At 46.1% G+C, this 22,200-nt stretch overlaps 2 protein-coding genes across 2 annotated transcripts in view; both read right to left on the bottom strand.

Annotated features, from left to right (window-relative positions):
* Positions 1-6,302, bottom strand: part of LOC119431739 (transmembrane protein 64) — a 42,549-nt gene extending 36,247 nt beyond the window's left edge. Inside the window, exon 1 of the mRNA XM_037699212.2 lies at positions 5,461-6,302. Coding sequence (XP_037555140.1) covers positions 5,461-6,063 — 603 coding nt within the window. The 5' untranslated portion in view covers positions 6,064-6,302. The remainder of the gene's footprint in view (positions 1-5,460) is intronic.
* LOC125946696 (uncharacterized) overlaps positions 1-22,200 on the bottom strand; it is a 117,283-nt gene that overhangs the window by 40,849 nt on the left and 54,234 nt on the right. The gene's annotated exons all lie outside the window — the stretch shown is intronic.

The following is a 22,200-nucleotide window of genomic DNA, read 5'->3' on the forward strand; positions in this document are numbered from 1 at the left end:
CGGAGGCCAAACTTCCCTTTCCGAATTTCGCTCCCAAAGCGTGGCGTCGATGACGTCGCTACGTGACGTCACAGATTTAGCAGATTTCAGTGGTTTCCTACGGGAAACGTCAACAAGACTGCATGCAGGTACAACTTTTGTTCATTTTGTATTGTGATGTGATTATATTTTTCATTCTCTGTAATAAACTAGACTCCGCCTCAAGTTATTTATTGCCGTATATTATGTGGTGACGCAGGCGCTGCTTCGTGCATGCGAAGGTGGTGTCGCCGCCCTTCTTTCACTTCTGCGTCAGTTTCTGGCAAAGCAAAACTTCTTTTTTTTCTTCTGCTATTTGCTGTTCCGTAAGCCTCATTTAGCAATGTGACTCGATTAACATGTCATTTTGCTTTAGCGTCGCGCTATTCAATGTGTCCGAACGAAGTGCATCGTGACAACAGCATGGATATCCTCAGCTGACGAGTCATCATTCGTCGCAAGGAGACTTTGAGTGGGCTCATTCGCGCGTGCTGCACGGTCAACGAACTGCACGCACCTTCTTCGCTAAAATGTTGCCCTCCGACGAGAAAAGCGACGACGACAGCAAAAACAACAACAACAACAAAAGACACTTAACTCAATACAGGCTTTACAGTGACATACTTAAGCAGTTATTTGTATTTCATGCATGGCAATAACACATGAGTTACACTGCCAGAACACACCGTACAACGGACAAGGTTGGTTGTAACCTTCTGCTATAGCGTTATATATTACTTAAAGACAGTAAAAGTTACGTAACGGCGTACTTATCCTGTAGTTATCAAAGAAAATGTCCGTTGTACGCTTTATTTGCCATAAAAAAGTTGCAGATATTGGAATAATTTCAAGGAAATGAAAGAATATTGAGTGATAATATCAATGAAGCAATAGAGACTTCGATGAACTTAGGTGGGGTGAGACTTTGAAAGGTGCTATGGAATAGTTGCGAGTCATGAACATGGTTTTGCTTTTTAAATCCTCCATGTGGTATCAGTTATAGTTGGGTTGTCTATATAAAGCTCAATATCTTTTTTAAAAAGAAAGATAACATATTTCAGTTTTCTGTTATTCTTGTTTTTGATTGTTCACAAATGTGCCTTTTTTTGTCAAAACTATTAGTCGCACACCTTTGTTTCAGACCAAAATTTTGAACTATCCGTGCTATAAGAAAAAAAAATGCGTAGTATTTCCCGTTGTCGGCAACTTCAACTTCAATGGCATTGAAGTTTCAACCCACATTATCAAGTTCCACTAAGTGTAACCGATCCTGACACAGCCTTATATATACAAGACTATATAGCAGCGCGAATAAATAGCGAGAACAAAGAAATGCTATATATAGCTTTGCTAAACACGGACTCAAAGAGTTTGCCGCCTTTCAATTGCCGCTGCTGTTCGACTTGAACAGTTTTTCTTACTGCAATTTGCCACAGCGCGGAAGCATATTGACGGTCACTAGCAATGCCATTTCACTGCAGGTATAGAATACTTATGTCTCAATGCTATACACACAGTTTAGAGCATCCATGTTGGTTATTATTTCAGTGCCGCGGTTGACATCAACTACTGCAATTACAACATGACCCCAAAATTCATTAATTAGGAAAACTACACAGTGAAATTTTGTTAATTCATAATCGTAACGATTATTATCGCGCAAATCCTGATGCCCGCCGTTTGCTGTGAAGCTTGATACGTAAAGTTATTATTATTATTATTATTATTATTATTATTATTATTATTATTATTATTATTATTATTATTATTATTATTATTATTATTATTATTGTAATCACTACACAGCACGCTCAGCAGCGCAGCGCTGTAGGAACTGAGCAACCGGGGCGGGTAATCAGTACCGCACAGATGTTGTGGCTGCTTGGCTAACGGTGACACGAGCGGTCACCTGACTATAGGACCGTTAGAGTTGTACACAACGTCAAGAGGGTCAATCACACACAAACTCTTTTTCAAAGTACAATGCATAAACTACAAAACAACATAGAAGCGCACCTCGATATAGGAGTATATGTTTGTCTCGAATCCTCTATATATCTATACATTTAATAATCTCCACTAATCATCGGTTTACTACAGTGATCATCATCGTCATCGCCATTATCGTCGCGTGCAGTTGTGTAGTTTCTGTCTCACGCACTCGCGTACCTGTGAAAAGACGCGCCGACGGTGTGTGTGTGCAACACAATGTATAGGGACAGCGAATATGCGCCCCATTATTTGCGTCTCTGTAGCTCGGCCGGCGTCGCGTTTTTCTGACGAGCGTGCGTGGAAGGAAATGGTCTGGGAAAAAATGCCGCGGCCGCCTCCTTGATGATGGCCCCGGCCGGTCGCTGCGGCGTGCAACACGCACCACCGCCCGCACAGCGTTTCACCCCGACGTTGTGGTGTGTGTATACACGGCCTGCATGGCGCTGTGCGAGTCACGATCCGTACTCCCAGTCGGGGGCCATCACGCTCTGCAGTAATAGTAATAGTTGTCTGCTCCCTGTCTGAAACTGACCTTGCAGCTTGCAGCTGCGAATTTAGGCCACCACAGGCGGTGCACTATATAACCCTCTTCTAAATTTCACACGTTAGTTATAACTATATATAACCTGGGTGTGAAATTCAGAACATAGTTTTACTGCACCGCCTGTGGTGGCCTAAATTATATATAACTGAAAAGTTGATGCGCTTCTTTAAAAAAAGAAAAAAATTATTTTGGCGTTGTTTTTTGGAGAAGCGCATCCACGTACTTTTCAATTATGACATTGCGGCAACCAAATATATTTCTTATACCTTCAAGATATATATATATATATATATATATATATATATATATAGATAGAGAGAGAGAGAGAGAGAGAGATGGGAGAGGCAGATACGAAATAACAAATTAGGCCTTTAGTTCGCGGGGAAAAAGAGATGATCGAGAGAGAGGAACTGCCAACAAGCAGGTCGGTCTTGCTGGCAATTCATGGTTCCAGCGCAACGGACGGTCACGTGTCAAGAGCGCCCACACGAACAAGCCCCTCTCCGCCCGTTTCCTCGATCCTTTCCCCCTTGTCCTTGTGGGTTCCGGTCGGTTACGGCACGCCTGCACCGCAGCGGGCCCAGCTGCCATCGCGTGCGCGTCTTGCCGTTCCACATGCGGCGGTATCTGTAGGCCCATATACGTTTACGAAACAGAGCGGCTGCCGGGTTAAAGCTGGCGCCCACCAGCCGTCTGGCGCGTGACGACGGCGTGATCAAACGACGCCCGTGAGAATAACGCGTTGCCCCACATCGAAGGGTGTCGTCGGAAGCGCTTGACAGGTGTCGAGGTCGGGGAAGGAGGTTGCGAAGGAGGGCTGCCTGTGTCAGCAGTCAGGAACCCCCTTCCGACTCTTAACCCGTGTCCATGAAGATGCTGCAACGACCGCGTCGTCCGCCACACTGAGGCCATTTTTGCTCTATATATAGCATATATAGTCCCTTTTATGCGCGCTGTGGCAGCAGTGCATCTATGACCCCAGAAAGCTTCCGGTCATGCATTTTTGACAGTCAAGTTAGTCAAGGAAAAAGAAGTGTTTTGTCTCATAATATATACTATAGGCAGAAGTCCTTGATGCGTTCAAATATTAGAAAAGTGCCCCATGCGTCGAACTACTATATACGTATGTGTAGCTTTTTAGTTGTACTTAGCAGTAAATCTCACTTATAAAAATTCTTACTCTGCAGAAAAACTGGTGCCAGCAGGAAAGTTCTATAAGTTATATAGGCTATTATAAGTTTTGTTGTTGCAGAGCACTTGACCGGAAACCTTTGGGGAGCTCTGTTTGTAAACACGGAAAGGGTCTATACGCATATTGTTACGGCGCAAATTCGACACGGGACGCACAAAAAAAGAGAACGGGCTTCCGTCCTGCCTTAAATTTTCGCTGATATGCATTTATTAGACCGTGACCTAACCAACTATAGCACAGCGACAAATCTTATTGAACTAAACGCTTATGGTCCGCTTTCGTTAACGCGAAGAGTTTCAGTGCACTTTTAATTCGTGCTGGTACTGAGCAGCAGCAACTTTAGTACCCTACCCGCCGTGGTTGCTCAGTGGCTATGGTGTTGGGCTGCTGAGCACGAGGTCGCGGGATCGAATCCCGGCCACGGCGGCCGCATTTCGATGGGGGCGAAATGCGAAAACACCCGTGTACTTAGATTTAGGTGCACGTTAAAGAACCCCAGGTGGTCCAAATTTCCGGAGTCCCCCACTACGGCGTGCCTCATAATCAGAACTGGTTTTGGCACGTAAAACCTCATAATGTAATGTATGTAACTTAGTACCCTAAGTACTCATTGGTGAGTCTGTATCGACTGCTACGACCTATAGCACTTATAGGGAGTAACTACTACGCTCGGTTCTTGATTAGTTTGAACTTATAATATACACCCCAATGAATGCTTCGAGAGCCTGCCAAAGGTTTGGAATGTTTGTTAACGTTTCACGGCACGAAATGTAAATGTGGCCTCTGATATTTCGCGTTATTTGCCTGGCGGTCAGTGTGACAGCCATTTAAATGAGGAGAATGGATTGTACGTAGACAGTTTGAAAATGTCACTTTTCGGAGGGCTCTCCACTTATTCACACAATATTCAAAGTTGAACGTTTACTGCCTCACTCATGCACCGCCGGCACTTCGTATCTTCGGAGCTTTTTCTTGGTTGTTTTGCGAAGTGCAGTCCCTTACGCCTTTGAAGATCCATGCTAAAGGTACGTATAAAGCATGGATTTCTCGGGAAGAGACGCTGCATGCGCGGTGCCGCCAAAGCGGACCCATTGCTCACGATAGCGAATTATTCGCCAAGAGTGAATCGCGGTCATGATGTTGAAGACGATTACTCGCGTGACTACGCACATATTCTGCACAGCCTGGAGATATACGATCTGGCCTCCATCCGACTACGTGTCCTGTCTCCATATTCTGCACTGCAGACTGATCGGAAACATTAACTTCTACAACACCAAACCAGGGCACTCCGATCCTTTTCTTTTTTGGTGCACATTCACCAGTCTATACATATCCGCGCTATGCATGCATAATGGACTCCCCTACCCTCTATTTTTGAAAACATTCTATATACATAAATAAACTAACTGTTTCCGCAGTTTACGAAACACTGTGCTTTACAATCTGTTCGCAGCTTACTAATTTCTCACATACTTCGAGTGTTGTTGAGGCAAACAAAGCCCTCCAAACACCAATCGCGAGGACGGGATGACCCGCAAAAGTGCATCCAGTGCAGGCATACTGCTGGCGCGGTCGACGGCCGCATTGGTGTGCAGTATACCTGCAGGAAGGGCGAGCTTTGCGCGCAACTCGGTCAGCTTCCGCGTTGGTTGCGCGCGTACTCGCTCCGAGGCTGCGGGATCGAGAGGGAGACACATGCAGAGGGACTCACCGCGAACATAGCGTTCTGCAGGCCGAAAGGGATGGGCGTGAGCCTGGAGATGATGACCACCTTGAAGGCGTGGCCAGTGTCAAGCAACGCCAAGGTGGAGCGGACTACTTCGCTGGACAGCAGCCGGGCCATGATGAAGCCCAGGAAGAAGCGCTTCATGACCGTGTGCGCTACCGAGATGCCGACGGACGCGGCCGCGGCTGTGACCGCGACGCCCAGGACGAGACCGAAGTGGTAGCCGCAGGCGAAATTGAGCAGGATGTAGCCCCAGGTAAGCGGAAAGGCCACCAAGGTGTACATGAGCACGAAGACGAGGCACACCGTCTCGCTGTCTTGGTTGTCCAGCCAGACGAGGCATTCGCGAACGTACATCTTGCCCCATAGCAGCGTGAGAACGAGACCCCCGAGCACGGCAATCGTGGTCAGTGCCTTAAGCAGCCAGTTCCGATCGCACCCGAAGAGCGCGGCAAGCGCCGACTTCTCTCCGGCCGGAGGTGGCGGCCGATGCTCGACAGCGACGACGGTGCAGGGCGGGACATCGTCCTCTCCGTCCGGGGCCCAGCCACGGAGCGATAGCAGACGACCGTGCGCGGAGGAAACCATCGGCTCGCCTGTCCCATGTGAGGGCCGCTGCGTGATGCTTGGTCCGGCTCGCACGAGCAGCCTCCCCGCTTGCAGCTGGCACGGCGGGGCTCTCCGGCGCGCGCACTATCGCATGCCGTGTAGCAAAAGTGACAGGGGACGAAGCGACAGCGACCCGACTCGCAACGACGCGACAACACAGCCAGCACCGCACGGCTGCTCAGCCTCCCGCAACCGCTGTTTCTCCTTTCCCGTTACTCGCCGCCCTGCATCTGCCCCGACCCATTCCCCCCCTCTTTCTCACCGGCGCTTCGCGATCGTGGCGCCACCCCTTGGCAGGCAGAAGACATTCGAGTAGGCGGCGGCACGCACGATTCTGCTCTATGTATGCTCCCTCCGACGAGATTACCAATCTCGGAGGCGATGCTAGAGGTTCCCTTAAAGATACATGTGGCGCTACGCGCGGACTGGGCGTGCCTGCAGGATAGCTCTGCGATGGTGCTTGGCCACAGAACACCTAGGTTGGCGTTTCAGTCTTTGCATGTTTCAGACGCTGGAAGCTCCTCAAACCAAGAATGTCGGGATGTGGGCAGTGCGCTCAGGATTTTTGAAGGATGAAATATAGTTTAGCATTGCAGCGTCTGCTCTCTGCGTTCCAGCAATAAATAGCTGTCAATACCGTAATGAGTAGAACCTCTAAGGTCATAATTCGGTATCATTCTTAAACCACTAGCAGGTGAACTGTATTTACAGGACGCACATCACTGGTTGCAGTATATTCGCAATTCTGCACTTTCTGACAATAAGCAGAAGCATGTGGTTCGCGCTGTCGTGTTTGCGCTGTAATAAGGTCAGTGAGTACCCTCCCCGAGAGCGTCTTGTGTGATCGTCGCGCCCTCATTTGGCCTCAACAATTTAAATTTTACTGCCGCTCAGCGCTTCAAGAACATCATGGGAGGCGCTCGATGCCGTTTTAAGCAAATATATCTGACATTGAGAGTCGTATGCATGACAGCGCTTTTAGCGACTCCTTGTCTCGATATATTGATTTCCGCGGTAGCTCAATGGATATGACGTTGTGCTGCTGAGCTCGAGGTCGCGGGTTCAATCCTGGCCGTGGCGGCCGTATTCAGATGGGGGCGGAATGCAAAACGCCTGTGTACCGTCCATTGGGTGCACCTTAAAGAACCCCAGGTGGTCGAAATTAATCCGTAGACCCCAACTACGGCGTGCCTGACAATGAGATCGTGATTCTGGCAAAGGCGAGAACTTTATATATATATATATATATATATATATATATATATATATATATATATATATATATATTGCTTACTCGGCAATTTTTAGGATTCTACGAAACTCGAATCAGGTGGCGAAAAGATTGCTCACCAGAAAAAATAAAGAACCTCAAGCCTCCATGTTCTTTAGCGTGCGGCACTTGCTATAACTTAGTTGGTATACACGAGATTATAGTTATGCCGGAAGCATCTGCATTTGCTGATCCGGACAAGTAGGGGGTCCCTGTGCCTTTTTGGAGAATGTGTGCTGTCTTCCTAATAAAGTGTGGCACCTTTGCACTTTGATCCATCGTAAAAAAAGAAAGAAAGAAAGAAAGCTGGCCTAATAATCTTACGTAGACAAGATACATGGGTGGCGTAATCAGTCTGGTATCACGGCCATTCATATACGTCATCACTCTTGTCTTGCCGCTTCTTTCGAGGCAAAAGTATAGAGTATTACATTCGCAACATATTTGACTGTACACGGGACATCGTCATACTGAACTGCGGCCGGCGCGGCTATCAATTTTCTTTCGCTGTTACGTGGGACCGCTAGTTGCACAAAAGATTGCGACTATGTTATTAGTTTCCCAATCAATCAATCAATCAATCAATCAATAATTTCCTAATAATCATATAATAGTAATAATTATACTACTACTAATAATAATCAATCAAATGTTCATTACAGTGCTCTGGAGCAGCTACGGAGCCTTCGTACTGGTGCACTTAAAAAAGTAATACGCGCGACAAAATGTACTTAGAAGACAAATGTGGTAGACAAAACAATGTGAGATAGAGAAGCAAACAGGGAAACAGGAAACGAAGAAGCGTAAAAGGGAGTTAATCACGCAACATGATTACCTACATATATACAAAACGCAGGAAAGGAACTCTGAAATATGACAATACAGGCAGAATACTTATTACATGTTTTTGGAGCCTAGCCATATATAGGACAGTAACGCAACAAGGTCAGGCAGAGAACGCGGAATACTGCCTGGTATACTTTTGCGACACGGAAAGTTACACACGACCAGTAAGCTTTGGGCAATGTATAATGTCATGGACCTCCTTATAGAGGAACAAAAGGTCTGATTTAATACGTCTTGATTTTAGAGGTGTGAATTGAGGGCTGGACTATGGTTGCCAGAATGGCAAAAACGGTGCTTGAAATTAGTCATAAATTCATTTTGGCCGCGTTCAATGAAATAATAATAATAATAATAATAATAATAATAATAATAATAATAATAATAATAATAATAATAATAATAATAATAATAATAATAATAATAATAATAATAAGGACAAGCTGCGTATTTTGGTCCTTAAATAATGACAATCTTTTTCGTATAGTTATCGTGCGCATAACCGTGCAAGAACAGGTTCGTGTTAAAGTTAGGTTTCGTACTGTTAGTCCGATAAAAATAACTGCTTGCCAGTGGATACCAACCTCCCGAGACGTGAGGTTGGTATCCACTGGCAAGCAGTTAGTTACGTGCAATAGAAACGTTCTGCGCTTTTCGTGCAAAAACATATCATTTCAGGACAGTATACATGTACGTACTACCAATTAACTGCAATCAACGAGTTTAATTACCCGCAAATCAGCCCAAAGCTCCTCGCAGAAAAGTGCCCGCCTTATATATTTCCATGCGTGCCTTGCGGACGCCAATCCTCACTGATTATTTGACTCTGCTACGAAGTCTACATCGATCTCGTGGCGAACAGTAATATGAAAAGATAACTCACTCAAAGACGTAAAGCGGGTTTTTCTGCAGGCCACAAAGGCATCGCGGCGAAGCCTCAATATATGTGCTCGGCCGTTCATTAGTTATTCCAACCTCCCTGCCTTTCCTCCTGCCTTTCCTTCTCCACTCTGTCCTTCCTTCCTCCCTTCCTTCCTTCCTTCCTTCCTTCCTTCCTTACTTCCTTCCTTCCTTCCTCCCTTCCTCCCTTCCTTCCTCCCTTCCTTCCTTCCTCCCTTCCTCCCTTCCTTCCTTCCTCCCTTCCTCCCTTCCTCCCTCCCTTCCTTCCTCCCTTCCTTCCTTCCTTCCTTCCTCCCTTCCTTCCTTCCTTCCTTCCTCCCTTCCTCCCTTCCTCCCTCCCTTCCTTCCTTCCTTCCTTCCTCCCTTCCTTCCTTCCTCCCTTCCTCCCTTCCTTCCTTCCTTCCTCCCTTCCTTCCTTCCTTCCTTCCTCCCTTCCTTCCTTCCTTCCTTCCTCCCTTCCTCCCTTCCTTCCTTCCTCCCTTCCTTCCTTCCTCCCTTCCTCCCTTCCTCCTTTCCTTCCTTCCTTCCTTCCTTCCTTCCTTCCTTCCTTCCTCCCTTCCTTCCTTCCTCCCTTCCTTCCTTCCTCCCTTCCTCTCCTTCCTCCCTTCCTTCCTTCCTTCCTCCCTTCCTTCCTTCCTTCCTTCCTCCCTTCCTTCCTTCCTCCCTTCCTTCCTTCCTTCCTCCCTTCCTCCCTTCCTTCCTTCCTTCCTTCCTCCCTTCCTCCCTTCCTTCCTTCCTCCCTTCCTTCCTTCCTTCCTTCCTTCCTTCGTTCCTTCCTTCCTTCCTTCCTCCCTTCCTCCCTTCCTTCCTTCCTCCCTTCCTCCTGCTGTGAAAATAAATGTTTCTCTCTCTCTCTCCTGCTGTAATGTGTGAGGTTCATTTGAGTGATAAGCAACACAAACGAGTGAGTGAGGAGAGAAGCTCAGGATGAACGCCATATAACCGTACATAGTGTCATACAAATAATACGTTGAAACGATAAGCGTTGTTAAAAAGGAAGAATAGCAGCTTGTAAAGACACCTCCCGTATCACTATAGCCACGTCGGTGAAGCTAAAGCAGAGGATGCTTACATGGGCTCCCGCAAATGTTTTACCGTGGATATCACCGTTCTATTCATAATAAAGACGCCGATTCTCTCGGAACGTTAGGAGTTGAGCTCAAGAAACCGAAAGCGAGAGCAACAGTTCTTGTGTTTGCATCCGTGTTATGGACAACAAATTTCCACATGGGTTACAAAAGTGAGGGATAAAGCAATACATACCTAAGCTCGATGAAGCCTAATGAAAATCAGAATGCAGTGGCCAGCACATTGCTGAAACCGTGCAACATCTATGGTCAAACCGCACAGCGCCTTCGTCGTGAGCAGTGTACTTTACCAGGTGCCTCTGATTTCACTTAGAATCGTCGTGCAACTGCTTGGAGTACTTAACTACGGAAAAACCGTGTCTAGAGGTACCAACAAACGACAAGGTATTGTACAAGTCCAAGTCACGTCCTCTTCGTCTCAGAGATTGCGCTTGCATGCAGCTTGTTTCAGGCACACTGGGAGAACTCTACTACGATGTATGCGGTGAAGGATGGACGCTTTCAATGCACTGAATACGCTTCGTATGATGGTGAGCTGATGGACAGCAATGAGCAGTGACTGCCGCTCCATGGTACAGCTCCACAATGCCTACGTCGGTGGTATACTGGGCTATATAATAGCCTTCGAGTCCTGTAACGACTATCCCCTACCAGCAATAAATACCTGGAGGCGGCGCGTAATAAATCTTCGCGCATCTGCCTCGGAGTTCCTAAAAGTTCGTCTTGTTTGGGAAATGTAGCAGAAGCTAAGTGTTCCCTCTGAACCTTTTTGCGAATTCGAGCAACGGCCCGTCTGCACCTTAGGCACGTACTTCAAGTGAATAATTACTTATTGCCAATTCTGGTAAATCAGTTCTGCAGAACTGCGTTCTCCAGTTCTGCAGAAGTGCGCAAGGCAGGTTTCATCACTTCATGAAAGGGAAATTGTCATCGATCCGACTGCACCACGAAGCGTATGGGTTTCCTTTGTAGCTTCATGCTACGGCCACATGGATTCAAATTTTCTCCTTCGATTGCTAAGTCGCATAAAAAAAGACGTGGTTTTGTCACGCTGTTGACAACATTAAGCTTGAAATCATCACACAAGCATGACAAATTTAATAATGCCAACACACTGCCCTCCATATGGACGATGTCGTCTCCTCTGACGGTGGATTCCCGATACAGAGAGAAAGCTCTTTATTGAAAAGTAGAGTGATTAGCCAGCGTATTTTCGCCCGACATGCTACTTTGCAGGGGAATAAACTACAGAAAAGGCTATGCACCGAGCAGCTATTCTGCAAAAAGCGCTGGTTTATATCAGCGCGGAATACTCGAAAATGACGCAAATCTTCACTGATGGCTCATCAATGCCCCAAAGCTCATCCTACGGTCTGTGCCCTCCACAAGAAAGACATTCACCTATCGCCTTGAAAGAACAAGGTCATCGACATTAGCTGAGCTTTGTGTTCAATAGAAGCGGTCACATACTACTTCTTATCACATCTTCCGCGACCTACTGAACCATCTTCACGGACTTGAAAGTAGCCTTGCAAATTCTGCGCATGAGAAAGGCTTGAAAACTCGAACTGGCACCTGGGCATAGTAGCAACAGTATACATACACCACTTGGCATGTAAAGATGGTTCATCTGAATGCATAACCTTTCAGTGGATTCCATCGCACCGCGGCATATCGGGCAATGAAAAATCGGATGAGGTGGCTCGTAGGGGCCACAACCAAAAACGTTCACGAAAATGCTCTCGTCGGCGGTGGTGAAAGCCGACAGCGGAGTTCGGCGGCACAGTCGGTATGAAATGCCTATAAAGAAACAACCAGCAACGCAGCCTGCGTCGGGGCCCCGAAGCGGCCGTATGACCAGTGCATCAATGAGAGCCCCGCAGCCGTATATACGCCGGCGTCGGTGATGGGATATCGTCGGAACAGGCCGTCCGGACGCGCAGCCAGACGACGGCGCCGGTAGAGCCGGCGCAACATGCAGGAAAACGGCATCGGATATAGCGGATATTATAGTATTAAGCTTCACTATATAGTGAAGCATTTGAAAAGGCTCTGGTATAAAGAAGGAATTTCTCCTGATATAGTAAAGTCAGGGTTCTTCATTGGTAAAGCGTTCGCAAAGTCTTAATTGGGCAGGTTTCGGCCAGTGGCAGGACATTCCCCTGTATAGGAATAGTGTGAGAACTTCCTTATACAGCATGACACACAAGCATGACAAATGCTTCGCTTTCTTTAATGTATGAGTTGCTTGGATTGACATTAGAGTGGCCACCTGGCCGGTTTTCCACCGGCACAGCCGGTTTTTCCCTCACGGTGACGGGTGCCAGTTCGGCCTATACACCGGCCCGCCGCTATTTGGCGGTTTTCCAGTTCCCCCTAAATCAGCACATGCGTCGCAAACGCTCTTTCAGGTGTCCATCCATCCATCCATCCATCCATCCATCCATCCATCCATCCATCCATCCATCCATCCATCCATCCATCCATCCATCCATCCATCCATCCATCCATCATGCATCATCATCATGCATCATCATCATCATCATCATCATCATCATCATCATCATCATCATCATCATCATCATCATCATCATCAGCCTATATTTATATATACTGCAGGACTAAGGCCTCCCCCTGCGATCTCCAATTACCACTTTTTTGCGCTAGCTGATTCCAACTTGCGCCTGCAAATTTCCTAACTTCATCGCCCCACCTAGTTTCCTGCCGTCTTCAACTGTGCTTCCCTTCTCTTGGTATCCATTCTGTAACGCTAATGGTCCACCGGTTATCCATCCTACGCATTACATGGCGTGCCCAGCTCCAATTTTTTCCGCTTAATGTCAACTAGAATATCGGCTTTCCCCGTTTGTTCTCTGATACACACCGCTCTCTTCCTGTCTCTTAACGTTAGGCCTAATATTTTTCGTTCCATCGCTCTTTGTGTGGTCCTTAACTTGTTCTCGAGCTTCTTTGTTAACCTCCAAGTTTCTGCCCCATATGTTAGCACCGGTAGAATGCAATGATTGTACACTTTTCTTTTCAACGACAGTGGTAAGCTCACAGTCAGGATTTGTCAATGCCTGCCGTGTGCACTCCAACCCAATTTTATTCTTCTGTAAATTTCTTTCCCATGGTCAGGGTCCCCTGTAAGTAATTGAACTAGATAAACGTACTCCTTTACAGACTCTAGAGGCTGACTGGCGATCCTGAATTCTTGTTCCCGTGCCAGGCTATTTAACATTATCTTTGTTTTCTGCATATTAATCTTCAACCCCACTCCTACACTTTCTCGATTAATGTCCTCAATCATTTGCTGTAATTCGTCTTCATTGTTGCTGAATAGGACAATGTCATCTGCAAACCGAAGGTTGCTGAGGTATTCGCCGTTGATCCTCAATCCTAAGCCTTCCCTGTCTAAGAGCTTGAATACTTCTTCTAAGCATGCAGTGAATAGCATTGGAGAGATTGTGTCTCCTTGCCTGACGCCTTTCTTGATAGGTATCTTTCTACTTTTCTTGTGGAGAACCAAGGTTGCTGTGCAATCCTTGTAGATTGTTGCCAAGATATTCACGTATGCCTCCTGTACTCTTTGATTACGCAATGCCTCTATGACTGCTGGTATCTCTACTGAATCAAATGCTTTTTCATAATCTATGAAGGCCATATACAGAGGTTGATTGTACTCCGCAGATTTCTCTATTACCTGACTGATGACATGGATATGATCCATCGCAGAATATCCCTTCCTGAAGCCAGCCTGTTCTCTCGGTTGGCTGAAGTCAAGTGTTGCCCTGATTCTATTGGAAATTATCTTGGTGAATATTTTATACAATACTGAAAGCAAGCTAATAGGTATATAATTCTTTAATTCTTTAACGTCTCCCTTCTTATGGATGAGTACGAGGATAATGTTGGCGTTCTTCCAGCTTTCTGGTATGCATGCATGCATGCATGCATACATACATACATACATACATACATACATACATACATACATACATACATACATACATACATACATACATACATACATACATACATACATACATACATACATACATACATACATACGTACGTACATGCATGCATGCATGCATGCATGCATGCATGCATACATACATACATACATACATACATACATACATACATACATACATACATACATACATACATACATACATACATACATACATACATACATACATACATACATACATACATACATACATACATACATACATACATACATTGAATTGTCGCAAGTACATTCATTGTGAAACTGTCGAGGTATCCAAAGTTGCGGAAGCTAAGCGCGGTCCATCGTTTCACATTTATTTCTTCCAAGCTTTCCACGAACCCAAGCGCAACTTCTGCTTCTCTCCGACATGCCTGGGCAGCCACATGGGCGAAATTGACGCCCATTCTGGTGCCATCGCACATCCCCAGGGCTACGGATGCGACGACGCTCAATCATGGGCTAACTGTTGGCTTTACCCGCTGGCCTTCTAAACAAATATTAAGTGTGTGCATAAATTTTATATAAGGTCTTTCAATAAATATAAATCATGAAAGTTTGTACTCGCCGTGTCGCAGCTTTATTTTGTTTTCATCTTGTTTGTATTGTTGCGTACCGCACTTATCGCAACAACACGCCTCCTCTTCCTCCTCCATGGCGTTGCCGTTTTTTTTCTCTCGGCAAAGGTGGCAACCCTAATGGACATACATTTACGAAGGCTTTTTCTAGTGGTAGGCGAATATCAACTTCTTCGAATACGAATCGCATATCGAATAGTCAAACGCAGACGCAGATATTTACAGCAGAAATATTTATTTTGGCGTAATTAGGTGCCATGGTTGTATTGACTAGTGAAAAAAAGCCAGCTATTGCGGAATATTAAATAGCCTTTCAACATTTTTAGAGCCTGGTTGCAAACAAGATTTCCAAGAATGAATGGCTGCTACGAGAACGCTTCCCAAGAACGCTAAATAAATGGTTGTTGAAAAAAAGACAAAAAATAAAAAGATCAACAGCTATGGAAAAAGAAAAGAAAAAGCTGCTGAAGGACATATATATGTTCTATATATGTAGGATACAAATATGTTCAGCAGGCGGAGAACACGAGACGGACTTTAACAGTTGGTTGTTGCGAAACATTTGGTTAGTGTAGGCTATTAGAAAAAGCCTAATAGTTCATTTTCGAATACTAATACGAATAGTTGCGGTGTAATCTTCAATTTGTATTAGAAACTTCGAATATTCGCCAACCCTTACTTTTTTCACAAAGGACTGAGGCATCTGCATTGGCAAAGCGGTATGTTATTAAGGAGCGAAATGAACTCCGGTCTACCCCACTAAGACGCTGTGAATTTTTTACTGTATTGACCCTTAACTTCAAACGAGGATGCCAAAAGGACATCTCCACCTGCACCACCTTGGCCAAACTACAAGTCCCTGTTGCGACAGTTGTGGCTGTGTGGTGTCAGTCAAACGCATTCCACTATAAAGTGTACAGTGTTCAGTGAAGAAAGGGCCGTTATACGAGACAAATAGGGCAACACTGTAACAAAACCCTCTGGCACTTGACCGCACATTAGGCCCCTGGCACTCTCCGTCAATGCAACTTCAAAGCACTGGATTTCTTGTTTGATAACCACGGATTGATTGCCTGTCTTATGAAAATCTCGCTGTCATTCAGACTATGATGTATGTACGTTCGAAGCAGTGATATCAATATCAGTAGTCGGACTCGCATGATAATAATTGAAGATTCCGAAAGTGAAATCAATGTTTAGACTTGTGTGCTTTTTTTTTTTGTTTGGGGGGGGGGGGGGGGGTTCTTGTCTCTCACTTTCTTCTGCCCTCCTCCTTGGGCCTTTCTTTCCCCCTTCCTTGTGTAGCATACAGACGAATACTTCTCAGCTGGTAAACCTCTGTCTTTTCTTTTTTTAAATAAAGAGCTCTGACTATCTCTGCTCTTGTACAAAGGCCATATATGGCACAATTTTTAAATAAATCCTTTTATCCCATTTTCGATACTTTATTTTATCCGCAGCTCACTACTTCCGATGGTATACGTATTCTCGACTAACTGTGGTTCAGGTAATAAATAGGATATGATTAGAACGGGGCTGAACGCTTCCGCTCGCCTTGTCACATTTGCGGATATAAAAGACGAAGTTAATTGCCTACAGTGCACGATCAAAAATCGGGCTGTTCATTTTTCAATGATTTATGCTGCGGTTTCTCTTAAATATTAGTAATACTTAACCTTAAATTAGCGGGAAGATAGTCATTATTGTTTCCACCGCAAACCTTGGCCAATCTCCCCGTAGTGGACACGTGCCATATTTAAAAGGCAACAACAACAACAACGTCATCAAAGACGACGATCAGAGCCTCTCTGTACGTATTCGGGTTCAGTCAAATCCCGTGTGTAATCTAGGATGCTAACGGGTGTGCAGCGCGATCTTTTTTTCTTGTTACACGTTAGCTGCCGGTTCAAACAGTTGGTCGACGTTTAAGTATGTGTTGCCTCTCGCAGAAAAATTGAATGACGTTGTAGTCTGAACTGACATATTTATGGGTAGCAGAACGTGAAGAGCAGAACTCTTTTCTTTCTTTCTTTCTTTCTTTCTTTCTTTCTTTCTTTCTTTCTTTCTTTCTTTCTTTCTTTCTTTCTTTCTTTCTTTCTTTTTGGCGTTATACATCGCGGATGTGCAACCTCTCGCAACGGTGTAAAGGCCACAAACTCTCGTCGCCTGCGCCTGGCTGCTCTTGTGCGTTGGTACTGTGCTCGCCGTATCGCTCGCCTGCAAGAAGAGCGCTCTTTTATCTTGACACCGACGAAGACCAGAAACGGTAACACCAACGAGCTTGCGCCTGACGAAAGCGGCGGCCTTTGCACTTTTGCGACCTTAATTTCTGTCCAACCTAAGCACTGAAACCCATGCTTTCGTCTGTCTCCCAAAGGCAAATGGATCCTGAAGTGGCGTTCCAGCAAGTAACGACGCGCTACGTTGGGAGCGTTCACGGGCTCTTCAACTTTCTTGAAGCTGTAAGTGAAGAGTACAGGTATACTACGTTCGAACACAAATAGTGCCCTATACACTCATTAAGGCTCCCGTCAAGTCTACCTGATTAAGTGTTCATTACGCGAGCCCTGCTTTCCCTTGTCACACGGTTAAAATGCACGAATAGGTGGTGCCCAAATCCACGACCCAGGGGTGGCGCCCTCTGAATAAACAGATGCAGGTCTTGAAGGCTATGCATTTGCTGGTTACATGCGGCGTAAGTGATTTCGGGAGCCGGAAATACGTCATAGACGTCGGGTTTTGGACACCACCTATTCTAAACATCTTTCCCGAGCGCCTCTGGATTACCGACGTACTTAGCTGGGGCAATATCTTATCTTCATTTGTTTCTCAACAACATACATATGCCAACCGGCGATGTCTATGAGGAATTTTAAATGACGACGCCTGTGGGAAGAGTTCCACAGGCGTATATTTTGGTTTCTAGTTCACTTATTCGATGAATATATCTTGCTCTTATAAATAGGGGTAGAAATCCGATGATTTAGTGCAGGTAGAAATCCCCGAGCTCCAAGTAGTCGTGTAGACGATTAAGCACTACATGCTCCATGAGCTTTTCCAAGCACGATCTTAGTGAGATCGGGCGGCAGTTTTCGAGTTTAAGTTGCTTGCCCGGCTTGGGAATAAACATCACTGTGGCATGTTTTCACCGCTTCGGGATTTTTCCAGCCTCCCAACATTGGCTGAGAAATTGCGTGAGGGCCTGGATAGAATTGTCATCCGGAATACGGATGGTTTTGTTGGCGATGCCGTGCGCTGCCGGAACTGAGGCGTTTTTAAATTTTGGGAGGGCGGCTCTCAACCTCCATCTCCGGGATCGGCGCATCTAGTTCTTCGTTCGGTTCTCCGGAATAAGGAGGAGTTGGCGTAGGTTCTTGTTCCCCGACGTATCGAGCTTGCAGTTCGGCCAGACGAGCTTCATGATCCCCTGTTTGCTTGTGGACCAGGCGTGCCATGTTACGTCTCTTCTCGGTCTCGGTATTTTCTGGATCGATGAGATGGTGCAACAGATGCAACGTCTTAGCCATCTCCAGGCCGCCTTGCATGCTGTCGCATACTTGGTGCCATTGCTGATTGGTGAGCTGGGTGGCATAGGTCAGGGTTTCTTGATCCACTTGCGCTATCCGGATCTTAAGCGTACGATTGAGTTTGTCTTTCATCCATTGCCTGTGCATCCCGTTTCTCGTAATCTCCGTAATCCCCATCTCCTTGGGGATTTCCTGGGTATGACTGTGCACGTTGGCTTGGAGCTCCGTTATACCGACTTGTCTAGGTCATGAATGACAGTGGGCGCCACCTGCTATCTGGCTTTACGCAGGCGGTCCCATTCGGTAACGTGGACCCATTTCCTCCGCACCTGTTTGGCGTCCACTTCCAGTTAGGTACTGATTACATAGTGATCGCTGCCCAGGCATGTTCATGTTGCATGTTGCATGTTCTGCCGTATGCACTGGGCTGTGGTCTTGACAAACGTGAGATCTGTACAAGTATTTGCACTGACACTGTTGCCAATGTACGCAGACAACATTGTGCTACTAGCGGACAATAAAAAAGATTTACAGATACTTGCGAATATCTGTGGGAACGCAGCGACAAATCTAGGCCTTAAGTTTAGCACAGAGAAATCAGGAATTATGATCTTTAATGAACACACGAGTAACTTCGTGGTGTCAATTCAACAGCAAGTAATACCCATAGTGAAGCAATATAAGTACCTCGGCGTACACATAAACGAAGGAAAGAATTACTCAAACAACCACCAAGATAATCTGAAAATAAAGGGGAAGCGGAATGCAGCAATAATGAAACACAGAGCACTGTGGGGCCACAATAAGTATGAGGTGGTGCGTGGAATCTGGAAAGGAGTAATGGTGCCAGCGCTAACATTCGCAAATGTCATTATATGCTTAAAATCGGATATATTGGCGGGTTTGGAAGTTAACCAAAGATCAGTAGGCCGGTTGGCTTTGGGAGCACACGGTAATACGACAAATGAGGCAGTGCATGGTGACATGGGTTGGGCCTCTTTTGAAGTCAGAGAAGCACAAAGCAAAATTAGTTTTGAAGAAAGGCTCAGGAACATGGATGAAAATAAATGGGTGGCTAAAGTGCACAAGTATCTCTACATGAAATGCGTGGACACAGAATGGAGGAAGATGTCAAGGAAGTTGGCAACCAAGTACAGGATAATCGAAACTGTAAATAGACAACCAGGGGTCATCAGAAAGAAAGTGAGAGAAATAGAGACCGTGAATTGGATGCAAAGAATGGAAACGAAAAGGACAATGGAGATTTACAAGAATGAGAAGAAAGAAATTAGAAGGGAAAATCTGTACGATAACACAAAGGGCAGTGCCTTGCTATTTGAGGCTCGAGCCGGTTGCCTAAGGACGAAAACATATCGGAACAAATATTCGGAACTAGATGAGACACGTGTATGCTGCAGTAAAGATCCAGAGACCACTCAGCACATCCTAATGGAATGCGACGGGATCCACCCAGCGAGAACCGTAGGTAACGTGCAACTCCCAGAAGCGCTTGGGTTTAAAGTGGAAGGAAACATAAACAGATCAGCCGTAGAGATCAGCAAGAGACGATTAGAGTACTGGTGGAAAAAAAGCAGGGGAAAGATGGATACGACCTGATCTCTTAAAATCATAGGCAGCGGTACAAGCTAAATTTTTGAAAAAGAAAGATAATGAGAGGTATACAAAAATGCTAGATAAAGAACATGTGTAGTATACCTGATTAAATCAAGCAGGCTAGGTGACTATTTGTCGCCACCCCGTTTCAAAGGGGATGCCAATAAATCATCATCATCATCATCATCATCATCATCATCATCATCATCATCTCCAAAAATGACTATGGGGTGATGTTTAGATAGGAGGAGAGCTGCATGTATGAGTGGACCGAACCTATGCTTTCTCTCCTTCGAGTCGCTCTATGTGTTCAATATGTAAAGGCTTTCCTCTCTCTGATTTGCGTCGGGGATGATGTCGACAAAGACGTGGTCTGTGTCGACGGAGTCAATTCCGTGTTGAATCGCGGTAAGGTTCCTGTGCACCAGGGTATTGGTACAACTGCCTGGCAATTTACGTAGTATGCCTTATAGCTAAAATCGTCATTAACCTGACAGCTGGTTTCTTGGAGTTCAATCACGTCTCAGATTCCGAAAGTGAAATCAATGTTTAGATTTCTGTGCTTTTTTTTTGTGTGTGTGTGTGTGTGTGTGGGGGGGGGGTTCTTGTCTTTCACTTTCCTAGATAGTATGAACTGTTGGTGATTCACCCTTTTGCGTTTGAAACTCCTACAATTCCATTGCCAAACTACTCTCTTATCACTGGTCATGTTCGACCGTTGTAGTTGCGGTAGTCTATAGGTGTCTGTCTGGATGCTTCTACCGTGACTGGACGTGTTGCTGGGCTGTGCGAAGGAGTACTGCGTGATAGAGATCCCTGCACTATCTCTTCCATCGGTGTGACCAGGGTCTCGAGTCTGTTAAAATTCTTCTTCATCTCGTTGAGTCTGGAGTTGATAGCCTGTAGATGTAGGGAGATATATCGCTGTGCCTGGAGTGATTCTCGCCTCTGAGCGTCCATCCTCGCAATCAGCTTCTGGAACGCGGCTTGACTGCCCCCAGTATCCGGAGAGGACACCGCGGGCGAAACAGACGCAGCGGTCGCGCCTGACATTTCGGATACCTTTCTCTTAAGAGCCGGGTCTTGCGTATCCATCAGCTTGGCACCTGTTGTACAATTCCTGTGCGTAACGTGGTATGCCTCAGGTGTTTGCGCGGCCTGTAAACGCCTAACCTCATCGCGTAGATGTTCTACTTCCGCGTCCTTCTTCTCCGCTGCCTGGCGCAACTGACGGGATTTCCTCAATTAACATTCGAACATCTGGGTTTGCTTTCCGAGAAACATCTGATGCCCAACTCACCTTGTTATTAGACCATTTGGCCGAGGAGGCCCTGTTTGGTGTGGTAGGCCCAAGGTTACTTGAAGGTCGACGGTCATCCCGGGAGTCTCCTCGTCCACTCCGTGAATTTTCCACGTGCCAGCCGGCGCTTTGAGACGCTTGTTGCGTCAGGTGCTTTTATTTACTGGTATAAAAAGTGAACGCGCGCATCTATGAAGAGAGAATAAATTACACGGGACGTGCTCGTTGCTGAAATTCGCTGCGCGTCTTTCATCGTACTGCGGCGCTGTGGCATCAATGGAAGGCCGAGCACGTAGTGTCCTGAGATTCAACACGTTTTAATGCTAAATAAAAGTACCGCTTTCTATGCAAGGTCCACCATGGTGGCTGAGGGACGCCTTCGTCACTGAAACCTTCGGCATGTCCCTTTCGTAATGCGCCATTTTGGCTTGCCAGCTCACGAATGCTTCGCGTACATACATCGATTCTAACAATGCGTGGGATCTGCGTAATTATTTTTTAACACGAAAGTGTTTTATGCCGGGGTCCACCAAGACTTCACTGACGTGTTTCCGTCACGGAAATACGTCATAGAACATAATACAAAGAAAGAAACCAGAAGAAAAAGTTCCACAAACATGCAAAATTTGGAAATCGAACCCACGACCTCTCGGTCCGCGACGATAGATCGCCGAGCGTTTAACCCATTGCGCCACAAACGCATTTGCAGAGAGCTACACAGACGCGCCTTATATATCTAAAGCCCAGACCACACGTACGCTTGCAAACGCGCGCGAGCTCGCGTCCGCGCGCCCACGCATGCGCAGACGGTGCGGCACGGCTCGTACGCGTCGAAACGCGGCGCGATCTCGCTGATCAGCTCCTCTCAGTTATCGCGCGCCTGGGCTGCCTCGCGTCGGCGCGCCTGGCTACGCAGCGACGGCGCGGTACATTTAACTCTCAGTTAAGCAGAATTATACCATGCAAGAAAGTGCTTCTTCT

The sequence above is a fragment of the Dermacentor silvarum genome, chromosome 1, assembly GCF_013339745.2.
Source record: "Dermacentor silvarum isolate Dsil-2018 chromosome 1, BIME_Dsil_1.4, whole genome shotgun sequence".
NCBI classification, from domain to species: Eukaryota; Metazoa; Arthropoda; class Arachnida; order Ixodida; family Ixodidae; genus Dermacentor; species Dermacentor silvarum.